This window comes from Colius striatus, chromosome 7 (assembly GCF_028858725.1).
Source record: "Colius striatus isolate bColStr4 chromosome 7, bColStr4.1.hap1, whole genome shotgun sequence".
Lineage (NCBI taxonomy): Eukaryota > Metazoa > Chordata > Aves > Coliiformes > Coliidae > Colius > Colius striatus.
Window position 1 is genome coordinate 27,549,380 of NC_084765.1, and position 13,703 is coordinate 27,563,082.

Below are 13,703 nucleotides of genomic sequence, written 5' to 3' on the forward strand. Positions count from 1 at the left end.
TGAAATGAAATGAAATGAAATGAAATACCAAGTTGAAAAACAGGTATTTGGGAGAAAAATCTAGAAAAGTTCTAGATATAAATTCTACAGGTTTTAAAGCAAGTAAAAAAATCTAACACAAAGTATGAAAGCCTTATTTTACTCCCCAGAAAATCTTAGTTAAAAGGTATTGAAACCTTAATGTATTCCATTTTCAGAAGATGTTCATCTGTCTCACTTGAAGAATTAATAATACAAAGAGGATCTCCTTTTGAGTCTGTAAATAAAGAAATAAAACTATGAAGTATTTCCACTCACAAGTATTGCTCCCATCTATAGAATGCCACCATGCAAATTCTTAATGATATATTACTTAATGGTATACTAGAAAAGATACTGTTCTAGCTAACAGAGTGAAGAAAAGCATCTCTTTTAGCTGAGAAGCTTCAGATTAAGCATTACCCTGTGAAAAGCTGGTGGTTTTTTTAATTAAACTAGTCAAAATTAACTTGTCTTCGTCCTGAAAGAAGATTCAAAATGAGAAAGTTACTTGCATTCCTCTAATTAGTTTTGCATTGCTATCTTTAGGGGTTTATATTCAAAACCGTATTTTTTTTATCTTGAATACATTTAATATACTTAAGTTATCACTTCAATATCACTTTGAATTGTACCTCACCCATCAAGGAAGCATGTTGCACTTCGAGCACCATGAGAATGGCCATAAAGTTCAGAGTCAGAAGCTCATCAACACACCCCAAACAGACACTCTAGAAAGTGGGCAACTAACTCAAATTAATTCAAGGTACGTTTAGCTACAGGAGTAAAACTTAGTATCAACTGAAACACATTAATAGAATCTAAATTACATAAGACAGCACCATTAAGTGAATTTGACATATAGTCATTTTTTTTCCCTTTTTTGACCATTCCATCTTCTTGCTGATGGCAAACACTATACTGACTACATAAGAGTTTTCTAAAAGACTTACCATTTATTTCAATGCATTTCATAATAATTTTTTTCAGATATGCTGCTGCAGTCAATTCATGATTTCTAATTTTGGTCTCTGTTCCAAGCTGTACCACAGTTAGAATATGTAATGGGTATCTCTCCTTCTGAACTTGCTTCATCAAAGTTACTACAACCTTGAATATGGAAAGATAAGTTCACTATTTCAATAAAGCAGTCCGGATATTATGGCATGCAGTTATAGCTGTGCTTTATCTCCTCAGCAAAGCTTCAAAAGTAATCTTAATCTCGACATAGTATCTTTTCACAAATAGAATCTACAATATCAGCTTGTTAAAGATGTTCCCCCATCCTCACTGTCTTCCTCTTGTGAAGTAACACTTTGCAACTCCAACAACAAAACAAAAATCCCAAGTCTAATAATGTGGTTAGAATTCAATTGTGTTGACATAGCAGTACATCTTTACCTGCTCAAGCTACGCTTTAGTTTTGTAATCAGATGCTACACAGTGCTACACACAAAGTCGGAATATGAAAAAAAAGTTAATTCAAATCATATTAGTCCAGAAGGAAGGGCAGTAGAAAATAGATAGCAATGTGAATCAACCTTTGAATATCAGATGTTATACAAATAATAATATTTAAGAACACAGAAGTGTCTCGACATTACAGTTCTTTGTTTATAGAAGACTTCAAGAATTACATCAATTTGAGTGTTGAAAATAAGAAAAACACTTATGTTTCTAAATGTAGCTGAAAATTAAAGCAGAAGAACTAGATACAGTTATTAATGAATAATGTTAATTTCAATGAAATTATTTCATGCAGCAATTATTTTCCATTCTCAGAAAGGAAAAATAGTGCCTCAACCTAATCATTTACCAGGTAGGGAATTCAAAGAATTCAAGTTTGTCAATACCTTGTCTGTATCACTATGTGGCATACTCTTTGTACACAAACAAATTAGCATTTTACCATTTCATCACCCAAGACATACAGTCCACACATAATGTGGACACTACCCTAGTAAAAATTTCCAGGTGAAGCGTGTGTAAAAACATATTAAACAAGAATTGTTTACGAGATACATTAAAGACAACATGGAGCACTACAAGGTAGCCTCTAATATGCCACAGTCCCACCACTCAAAAAATTCTTCACAGGAAAGATGAAAAATCTCAATGTTAGAAGCTGCCACAGGTATTGCGGGTACACATTGGATAAGTACATGCTGTCTGTTGATAGGTATCTCATCAGTCAGCTGCAACTGTATCTCTACAAACACTGAGAAAACCTCAAACCCAGGATGGTATTGACTTGCTACCCATCTACACTTCAAACAAAGGACAAATGCTTCTAATGCCCTTAAAAGCAAGTTTTCTTATATGATTTCATATCATTCACATAGAACATGTTTCCCTGGTGGCTAGGGATGGGAAGTTTCTAGTCTTTGAATGTAACTCTCAGAAAACTTGGGTTTGGGAATGGCTTTTCTCCTGTCTAAAAAACAGGAATCCAGATTTTCTACGAGAAAAAAATATCCACAGAGGTTCGTGAAACAAAAATTGTATACCAAAACAATCCCAAACCAAATAAAACATACAGTTTCTTAAAGTAAACGGTACATCTAAGCCATTTTGTCAGGTTACTCAAAAAATGAAAGACCATGCTGAGTTCTCCACATTGAAGTACGACAGACATCTTCCGAGGAAAAAAAAAAGAACGCTGGACAACTTCTTCCACAAATGCATCTTTGTAAACTGATTGCTTGTGCATTTTTCCAGTACTTCACATTGTCCTGGTGTGGGCTGGGATTATTTCAGATGGGATCACTTGAATGTTTTTTTGGGGTTTTTTTTGGCCTCAGTTTTTTTCTCTTTTTGTTACTTTCCTTTTCATTACTTATATTATTATTATTATTATTTTTGTATTTTAAATAATTTTAGTCATTAAACTGTTCTTATCTCATCCCATGAGTTAGACTTGTTTTTTTCTTCCAGTTCTCCTACCCATCCCACCTGGAGAAGGGAAGTGGACAAGCAGCTGTGTGGTGCTCAGTTACTGCCTGGGGTTAAACCACGACAACCTAACCTTCAGACTTAGCATTTCTAAAGGAAAAACATTAGTTCCAGTTTAACTATTTCAGATGTTTTGTTACCAAGAGAATCCCATGCACTGTTACAAAGGATTAAGGCTATATGAGTGTAGACCATCCAAAAAGTCTAGTTTTCCCTGTTAGATGTATTGCGTATGTTAAATATTCTATAGATATCATCTCACATAATATAGACAAAAGATAACAGCTAAAGAAATAGTGGCATCTGGGTTCTAGGGGCTTTGTTTTCTTTTTGTTCATAAGTATCATCTTCTTTGAATGGTTAGAATGTACTTTACAGCCCCCCAGTTCTAAAAAAAAAACAGTCTTAAGCACTGGATACAGTTACAATGATACATACCTCTTTGATTTCAAAATTAAGTAGCATATTGATTACATCTTCATTTAATGTACTTTTTTTCTTTCCAGATAGCATTCCTTCTGGAACATTCTTATCCCATGTCAAAACTGATTTCTCCATTTCTTTAGTTTTACCTGGAGCATTCAATAAATTGGTAAACTGGAAATTGCCACAATTTGTTTCACTCAAGAAACATATTCAATTCTTTTATTCATTTAGATGGCTTACATTCACCTAAGATAAGCTAGCAACTCTTCCACAAGTGAAGCTTCTAATTTCAGAGTAGGCAAAAGAAACAGAAACATTTTCTGGCAACCAAATCACTCTGACATCTCAATACCTTGCTAGTTCCGTGACAATTTAGCTAACATAATTACCAAATCTTATCTGCTAACGTTTCCACTTTAAGTATTGAAGTATGAATACTGTCCTTGCAAAATTAAAAAGGGAAGAGTTTCTGACTTATACATCATACCCTCAGACCTAAGCTTGCTTTCCAGATAATAAATGATTTTCATTATTCTTGAAAGCTAACACACTTAATATTCATGACAAACAAATTCCACCTCTGACCTTCCTTTTGCAGTACTGATTTGGCATGAGTTTGTTTTTCTTCTGCTTCACCAAGGTTTTCCATCAATACTTTGAGAAAGACATTCAAATCCTCTTGACTTAACACAACCTACAAAATTGCAGATCAGAGTTCTCAGGAAAAATACATTGTTCCCTAAACTTATTACTAAACAGAAAAGCAGAACAATGTTTCCTGGCAAGAAGAGTGCTTGCTTACATATATTTTGTCAGCAGCATAACCCTTTAAATTGTACAATCAAACTCTTTTAAGGGCTTATTCTTAAAAGATTAGCAGATTAAAGTAGGTTATGACTTCTAAAGATGGATCAATATACATTGCAGTCTTTATTTAGCATATCTACGCTTTTAATATTTTCCTGTAAATTACATGCTACCTGATATTTTAATTCCACTTTTACCCAAGATGTACCTGGTATTTTCTTTCACAGTATATAAATTGACACCAAAAAAAACCTATATTGGGGTCATTCAAGGGAGATAGAAAGTTATGAAGCTGGAGATACTAAGGGAAATATTTGCTTAAATATTTGCAAGAAGATTCCATGGGACTTCATAAAAAACACTAAACAAACACTCACTCAAAGAACTGGTGAAAAAATTTTTCATTCAAGTTGCTTCTGCCTTATGGCAGGGGGTAAATAAGACCTCTTGACATATATTTCCATTTACTCTTTTCTTTATCTCTGTTTAATAAATGTACAAAAGAGTTTGGGTGTTTTGTATGTCTCTTTCAAACCTTTACATTCATACGTATAGGTTAAACACTATTGACATTCCTGAAACTCACTCCATCCACAACTAAAAAAACGTAACAGCTTGTTGCATCTTTGTGTTCATAAGAAGTAACATAAACCTTAGTGTTACAATAAGCATTATCATGAACTCCTCACCACCTTCTTTTCACAAGACTTACATTCATGGTATCCAGATACCCTGTGATCTCCAATACTGGTAACTTGTGAAACCAAGCCGCAGATAGATTTCGTTTCACAGACAGGCTTAAATTAATGGGGTGAAGTATCTGAATGTCTGGATGAGACAAATCTGTCTCCACAGTAGTCCTTAAAACAAAGGATGAAAAAAACAAAATAGAACAAAACATAAGGTGGGGAAGTTAGAACTTAAGTCATATGTTGCATTTTTTAAGTAACATAGTAAAATATCAAATGTAATCTCTCTTTAGGCTTAAATGCTTTTAGAGTAGAATACTATCTGATTTCACTACTGATTTATTTGCCCTTAAAAGGTTAGTACACCAAATATTTAATGCTGTCACCAACCATGGTTTCCAAGCAAGCAGATTAATATCCTATAGAGTATTAATATTACCAATTAGCTACAGCATTACTCAGTAAAGTACACATTACCTAGACAGTTTCAGCTTTGTCAGCTGCACATCCATTTTGTCAATGACTGGAGGGAGTGAACTGCCTTCCGGAGACACCAAGCTAAACTGGTTCTGAACCTTAATCAAGCCAAGATCTATTACTATAGCATTGGGGGAAACTGAGGACTGAGGTATTACTATAACTGGTGCTTTCAAGTGAATGTCCATTGCAAGTCGAAAACTCCTTTGAGCCAGGTCTTTTACACTGGTAGCAGCCTTTTCTGCAGCTTGGACTGTAGCAGCACTCAGTGCCTCCTTAGCTGTCTGAAAATTGTTCAAGAAGCTCTAGAATAAGCAGTTGAAAAGAAAGGAGAAATGTCTGTAAATAGTTTTTCAATCTAAATCACTCTTTCATTTTACATCAATCACAATCAACACCTACCACCAATTATGCTGCTTACTAAGTTGAATTTTCCCTGGGAGAAAGACAACCAAGTGCCTTCTGTTGTGACCTCTAATAGAGGGTCAAAAACATACCAAACAGTAGAATCCCTTCATTTCAAATGTATCTCTACTTTTTCTTCCTTCATTAGCTGTAAGATAGCTTTACCTCACTAGCTTTTGGGCACGCATAGTGTTCTTAGCGTCCCTCTTTGCCCTCAGTGAATATTAATTCCTTTTAAAGCCAGTACTGAATGAAAGAAAGCACTTAAATTGAAAAGGCCAATGTGAGGACAAATGATGAAGGTACAAATATTTAGTGATTAATTTGACGTCTTCATAGCATTTAACCTTGCATAAAGTTTTGTCTCTAACTTTAGCTTAGTATGCTGGCAATGAACTTGGGTTTTTGTCAGAGTGAAGAAGGCAGTGAACACAAAACCCCTGAAATAACAGCATCGAGCTTTCTCTGTTTCCAAAGCAGAGGGTGGGTAGTGATCCAGTTCTTGAAATTCAAACCAGTTAAAGCTTACTTGAAGTTTTTTAATACTAAACACAAAAAATTAAGCCTATCCTTTCTCCTTCAGAACTTTTAGTTACCACTTGTACTGAGGACAAAAACAGGAAGACTAATTTGAGAATGCAGCAGAAACATACACAGGAAAATATATGGACTTACCAAAAGAGACATGAGAAATTTGTGAAGGTACACTATTTGAATACAGCCTACTTTCAAAGACACCGTACCGTCCACTTTTGACATGTCAGTGTAAGCTTCTCCCTCAGTAGCATAAGGATCTAACGTCAGATTGAAACTGAAAACTTCATCTCCTACTATAGATACAGCCTAAAAAGAAAGATAAATAGTACCTACCAGTCATCAGCAGTTTCCAAAAAGGTACTTGACACAAAAAAGAACTAAATACATCATCAGCCTATCAGATGTACAAGTTATTTTTTTTTTCTTTTTTTAAATAAATATTTTTGGACATCCATCCTTCTATTCATGGCAACTGAAGTGAAATAAGAATAGGTACTACATTTCACTTTCATACACACAAAGCTAATCAAGAATCAAGCAGAACTTTAAAACTTGTACTTTTTTATGAAGAGTCCTTGAATCCACATCTGTGACAACTATATCTTTAAGCCGGGCAAAGAACACAGTGTGACTTGGTTGAAGGAGAAGAGACGAGTCAAGACCTGTAAAATATAAAGAGAGAAACAATAGCACTGCATGACAGAAACGACACTCATTTTCAGGGTAGTGACACATAATACCAGTAGGTGCGGTGAAAAAAGTTACAGAAATTATACCTCACAATAAACAATTATTTCTTTAACAGTTTGTTAGATCCAATAAGGATCAAAACCAAAACAAAAATAATCACCATACCAAAAAAAAAAAAAAAATCTAAACACACCTCTCTTTTTCCAAACAAAAGCAGTCAGGTACCACATCCCTTGCAGAAGGCAGTGTAAAGAGAAGAGTTCTATTCAATCCCAGGCATTTTAATCTCCCTGTATCCAATTCAGAGGAATTTGAGGTAATTCCCCAACTACCATAACTTCTCTGAAATAAAAGTTACTACAAGTTCTGGAGACTTTTTGCATTTTATCAGTCAGACACAGAAGACAAGTACATTATCTATGGTTCAAACCCAAGTCCATACACTATGCTGTCTGCTGCTAAGCTTTGAGAATATGACCGTACTACAGCTTTGACCAAAACAGAAGAATTTGTAACATAGATACTCTGGAAATAATGAGCTACTAGTTATATAAATACATTCAAACAGTAACCTCTCTCTTAGTAACCAAGCTACTGAGTTAGTTTACTGAGATCTTCTATCAAAAAGTGTATCACTATATAGCATTGGAATAAAACACTTTTGCACACAAAATCTTGTGTGAATACATCACAAGATGTAGAGATAGGCACAAGTAAGAGACTTTTTATGAATTATATTCCATATTCTTGTATATCAAACATTTTTAAGTATTCATACTAAGAGAGAGTTTTGGCAGCTATCAAGATGGCAGCTGTAGCCAAACCTGGAACTGAAACTTCAGTACTTCCTTCTGTCTCACCCTCACACAAAACGGATAGCCCCTCAGAGGGGTAAAAAAGAATCAAGAGTACAAAACCAAAACAAGTAAACTCAAACAAACACTAAAAGTTCAAAACCAAAGAAAATAGCTTTAAGGGGTTTGTTTTACCAGGTACAGCAGAAAAATGTCCAAAGCTTAGTACATGAAAAGCCATCCATAATCTACCTCCTTCAAAACATAAACCTAATTACCTGAAGAATAATATATCGTGCTTTTCTAGTTGGAGGCCAAATCATTCTGACAGATAAAAACATTGGCTTTGAAAACACTACCACAAGCCATGGTTGTACAGACAACATTTAAAAAAAAAAAATGTTAGATGCTGAAACTTTACACCTTATCTATCTTTTTGTCCAATTCTTAGTAGCTGCTTTGAAAGTAAACTACTAGATGAGTTACTACTAACAAAGAATTTAATACCTTGTATCTTGATCTCTGCAATGTTCTTTTTTTCATCACAAATATTTAAACAGAAGGCATCCAGCTTGGCAAAAAGCTTGAAGTCAAAGATATCCTTATCCTTGGAAGGTCTAGTCACTAGAAAGGACAGAGGGGCAGATTTTCAAAGTACATATAATTCATATTTTCACTTAAACACCTAAAAGCATTTGAGGGATGTTTAGGTCTAGTTTTGGGGGTTTTTTTGGCATTCAAATGACTTAAGTTTTGTTTCCTATAGTTTCTTTCATCACCACTACCATGAGTAAGTTTGTAACAGTCCTTCTTAGAGCAATATCTTCCTTTGAAGGCCACTCTACTGAGAAAGAATAAAAACATCAGCATTTGCTTCCAATTATATGTCCGGCATTCCTCCCATCTAGTGATGACTCTCTACTGGAACTTTTTTGTTTTTAATTAAGGGTAATTGCTGGGTTAAGAGGAAACAAACCACACAGTATACTTATTTTTAACATCGTGAATAACTCAATAGATACACAGCAGTGGGTTTTTTCAGGTTACCTAGCACTTCATAGTCCAAGATCCTAATGTTTACAGTTTTCTCTTAAATTTCAAGCTTATAAGAAATGGCAAACTTTGGAACCCTATTTCAGGCAGTGAACACTCAGGTTTTACTCCAGCACATGTTAAGGCTGCAAGCATGGCAAGGTAAGTCATGCACAGGTGTCAAAAGGTATCGATGGAGGAAGACCAGAAGCCATCAGACCCCACTGATGATCTGCACCTTCACTAACCAAGAGTATCAAAATGTTAATCTAAGAGCTCAAACATTTATGGGCTGTTAAACCATACACAGTAACAGCCTCTTTTCAGCCTGCAGATTCAAATCCAGGCCATTTAAAACTAGAAGTGATTCTGAACATTCTTCACTAGACACCTCATTTCCAGCTCACACAATGCTTGAGTTTTTTCGTTATTTTTCTTGTTCCCGTCTGTGCTACAGGAACAAGATTTTCACTAGACTAGCACAAGACTCAAGTACTTCTTTGAAAGTATATTTAAATTGCCTATATCAAAGACACAGCATAGTCATCCAGTACTACTCATCTCCTTCATTTTACCATGAAAACTAAGATCATGCTGCTGTTCGAATCCTCTAAACTTGCAGCGATCTCATTTATCCAAAATCAAGTCTATTTGTGAAGTGGCAATGAAACACAAGAATAGAAATCTCACCTGAAGACAACACTTATTATCATAATCATTGTTTCATTTATTGGTTTTTTTAAATCAGTCCTTCAGCCTAGAACTGGAGTCACATGAGCTTTGTCCTTCACCCCACACTACAAAGCTCTAGATTTGACTTTTTTGCCAGCATGCAACACATCCCTTCATAATCATCATTTTGACAAACACAACTGTACCTTTCCTCAACCTAGTGTCATCTTCTTGCTTTGTGTCTTTAGTTGGTGTGTTTTCGCTACTTCCATTGCCTGATGGACTAAGAGCTGTTAGAAAACTGACAGTAGACATAAGGGCCTCTGTATGCAGTAGAAGGTTCAATGATGAAAAAGCAATCTGTTGAAAACATGAGATTCCATACAACAAAAACATAATTTACAAGTCTAAGAGTTACATGGAGCTGCAAAAGCACTCAATGAAATACAACAGTTTCTTGGAAACAGAAAAGCTGCATGAGTTGCCAGCAACACATCATGAAGGGAAAAGGCTTTCTGTAAAGCAGAAAAGTGGTAAGCTTAGATTGAACAAAAACCCAACAGTCGTAACTGTTAACCTATAACCTTCTCAGTACAAAAGCTAAGCCATACAAAATTAATTTAGAAGCATTAAATGATTGAAAAAGTCATTGGAGAAAATGGCACTAAACAAGTGGAAAACTTAATTAGATGACTGAGATACACTTGGTATCTCCTGGTAGTCTAACCTAAACCAGGATTCAGTCTTCCTAAGCAATATGCTTTGTCAAACACAGACTTGCTCTTGAATGCTCCTGCAATAACACAATACTACATGAATGGTAAGTGGCAGGTGCCTGCTACACAGAAACTTAGTACAAAGGTCTTTCTCAACAAATTCACTGATTAAGTGCCTTCCATATAGTATGGTAAAAGTCACTCTTTTGAATGCACTTGAAATTGGAAAAAAGAGACCAAATGCAATTCTTATAGATACAGAAGTTTCACTGAAGAGTTGCAAATCAAACCTTGACGATGTATAGAAAGCTGAGTTCTCTTAATATCTACACTATCCCATAGCATAAAGTGAGGCAACTCAGTATGTATTTCTACCTCAGTAGTACTGGAGTAGAACTGTCATCCCTGCTGTAGGAATTTTCTTGGCTATATATTCCACTATTAACTAGACTTCCCTGACAAAATGTATACATGCTCTAAAACTACTAGTTGGCAAATGAGATGCTTCAGTCTTTTCACGAAAAAATAGCAGGCAAAATAATATCAGGAAGCTGTAAAGGGAGAGAAGTATCTACCACAGAAAACTGACAGTTCTTTGCAGTTTGATGAATTTCTCAAGACATTGTTTTTTCTTAGACTGAAATATCTGACTCCAAAATATTCTATTAGTACACCAGTCAGAACTTAAGAAATCATGTACTTCCTCTCTGAAAACATTTCCCTATATTGCAATCATTTTTAAGAGATCAAATTCTCATTCTAGAGTCTATGGCAAAAGTTTTGGAGAAGAAAATGTAGTATCTCAAGGAGTTCCTTGAGATATGTTCCCCTGTGCTCTCTCTCACAAAACAAAGAAAACATATGCCTGAAAACCCCATGGATTTAGACTTCTTACTAAATTTAGCCAACAGTGTTGATCATGTGGTACTCAAAATAAAAACTGATTATTTGACAGGAAAGGGAAATGCTTCTAGATCCCAATACATTTTCCCATACTGGGCATGTGAATTTCATGATCTCATATGTATGAGAAGATTCATTCTTACATTATTTTGAATTTTATCCATGAGCTAGCTGGGCTTTTTTTTTATCACAGTTAAGAAACAGACTAACATATTGCTCTTACGTTCAGTTGTATAAAAACCTTCAAGTACATGTTGACTCTTTAAATCTCCCTGCTCTAAGGCTCTGTATTGATTCTTTATTTCTACATATGCAAATAAAAATAAAATAAGCAATAAAATCTGTAAGCACTCACTTGAATCATCTGTTCAGTGTTGTCAAAACTTGTCTGAAAATGTGGCCCACTTCTGTCAGCCTGAAAATAATGGTTCACATGAAGGTTAATATTAAATTCCAACCAGCCACTGTGCTCTTCAGAGGATATGAAACAATACACTAGCTTTGAATAGTATGTTTAAGACTTTAAAAATTATTTTTAAAGCACTCATATACTATAAAAGCTTTATGTATACCTTGATATATTCCACCTTCAGAAGGTCTAAGCCAGGTTTATCTGAGGAACTAATTAGATGAATGGGTGCTTTTTTACCTGTAACATACCACATGAAATACACAAGAATTAGCATCATTTATGTTCTTTCCAATACCAAATAATTTTGTGCCTTGAAGACAGAAATTAGCTTTCAACATTGTTAAAATACATTGCACCACCAAATAGCACCATTGGTTTCTTTTTGTTAAGTGCAAAATGGTAAATCTGTATCCTTTCTTTATCCAAAGTTATTTATTTATCTAATAAGCATTGTGGTATCAACTGTACCTATGAGACAAGCATTGACAACGGATAGTTGCATACTAGGTATTGTAACTGGAAAACTGGAGAAACATTGAGATTTCAGTGAGCAGAAGGGACAGGAGAGTCACAGTTGCAGACTAACTGCTATTTATGTAAACACACATACACACATATACTTCTTTTCCATTGCTTATTACCTCCAACTTCATAGTAATCCAAGCTTATTTTCTTTAAATAAGATATAGCTGCTAAATTATAGGTTCTGACAGTAGCTTCCGTCCCAAGATGCATTACATCAAACACAAGTACTGTTTCCTCAGTTTTGTTTTGCCTGGTGAGTTCTACTAAAACCTGGATGAGCAAGAAATACACAGTTACACCATATTTTCACACATGGTTTTCTCACAATTCAAACCAATAGTGGAAAAAAGTGCATAACTAATGACTTTCCTACATTGCAGGAAATATTATTTTTACTACAGAGTTCAAGTGTAAAAATAGGAAGAAAGGGATTGTTTGATGGCAAAAAATATAATCAAAATATTGGGATTTGCTCATTGCAAGTGACCTGCCTGGGTATTTCCTCTGTTCTTACAGAGAAAATTTCCCACCCTTTACTCCCAAATTACAACTTGGTACTATTATTTTCTACCAAAAAATACTCCAACTGCGTTTTTTTTTTCCTGAGTTTTTTAATATGTGCACATAGATGAAGTATGTGTATGTTTTATTTCTTTATGTACCATTTTTAGAAAACAACTCACATGCATACTGCATAACTCAGACACAGAAACACGTTATATATACACACATCCGGATTTTTTTGTTTGGTGGCTGTGTTTTTAAATGCACTAAATCTGAAAAATACTGGTAGTAGATTATTGGATTCCTTAAAAAATATTGTCTATGTAGAAGGAAAAATTAGATATACCTCTTTAATTTCAAACTTCAACTTAAGATCCGTAAGCTCCTCTTTAGCAGGCTCCTTAGCTCTTATTTCTTCTCCTTTAATTAGTGCCTTGTTTGTTGGTTCAGAACTTTCATCAAAATCAAAATAATCTTCTTCAGAGTCTACAGAAGAGAAGTGACTTCCTTCTTAGCATTTTTTTTACAGAAACAAGGGTAAATATATCACTGCCTCTTTCCCATTCCAATGGGGTTTAAAACTATATGAGCAGTTAAAAACTCATCTCACAAAGTATACTTTTTAGATCTATACTGCTTTCTTACCCATTAGATGAAAAGTCAAGAAAATCAAAGCCCTATTAAGAAAGCACTAGAGTTTATCTGTATCATCAGATCTTCAAGTACATATGTAAAGAAAACCAGTTACAAGGTAAGGTGCAGGAAACAAGTTTCCCAGATTCCATTACAGGAAAGTTCTCTAGAGCAGCCATGGAAGCAAATGTTCAAGTCCACAAAGTCAATATAGTAATTTTTCATTTGTTATTCTAGTTCTGTGATTTCAGAAAAAGGAAACCTCTTCAAATACAAGCCATTCAGGACACTACACATGATATCTGTAACAGTCCGTTTATTCCACAGGCTGGCCACCTAATGCCAGTATACATAGCCTATAGACATGTTACCTTTCTTATGTGGCCACCCAAAAGTATGTGTCCTGAAGCGGAAGCAACAGATTAGCATTTGGCTAAATCCAGTTTTGGATTTAAATCAATTCTGAAACAACAGGTTCCCCAATACTCTCTGATAAGAAGATGTCTCATGA

General features: G+C 34.8%; 1 protein-coding gene across 3 annotated transcripts in view; it reads right to left on the bottom strand.

The window, feature by feature from the left end:
• VPS13C (vacuolar protein sorting 13 homolog C) overlaps nt 1–13,703 on the bottom strand; it is a 97,328-nt gene that overhangs the window by 51,680 nt on the left and 31,945 nt on the right. For all 3 annotated transcript variants that reach the window (XM_062000380.1, XM_062000381.1, XM_062000382.1), the window contains exons 25-38: nt 12,906–13,045; nt 12,172–12,325; nt 11,691–11,767; nt 11,474–11,533; nt 9,706–9,859; nt 8,303–8,419; nt 6,870–6,973; nt 6,450–6,617; nt 5,370–5,674; nt 4,916–5,063; nt 3,982–4,090; nt 3,409–3,542; nt 972–1,128; nt 177–256 (exon numbers count right to left, since the gene is read on the bottom strand). In XM_062000380.1, coding sequence (XP_061856364.1) covers nt 177–256; nt 972–1,128; nt 3,409–3,542; nt 3,982–4,090; nt 4,916–5,063; nt 5,370–5,674; nt 6,450–6,617; nt 6,870–6,973; nt 8,303–8,419; nt 9,706–9,859; nt 11,474–11,533; nt 11,691–11,767; nt 12,172–12,325; nt 12,906–13,045 — 1,907 coding nt within the window. The remainder of the gene's footprint in view (nt 1–176; nt 257–971; nt 1,129–3,408; nt 3,543–3,981; nt 4,091–4,915; nt 5,064–5,369; nt 5,675–6,449; nt 6,618–6,869; nt 6,974–8,302; nt 8,420–9,705; nt 9,860–11,473; nt 11,534–11,690; nt 11,768–12,171; nt 12,326–12,905; nt 13,046–13,703) is intronic.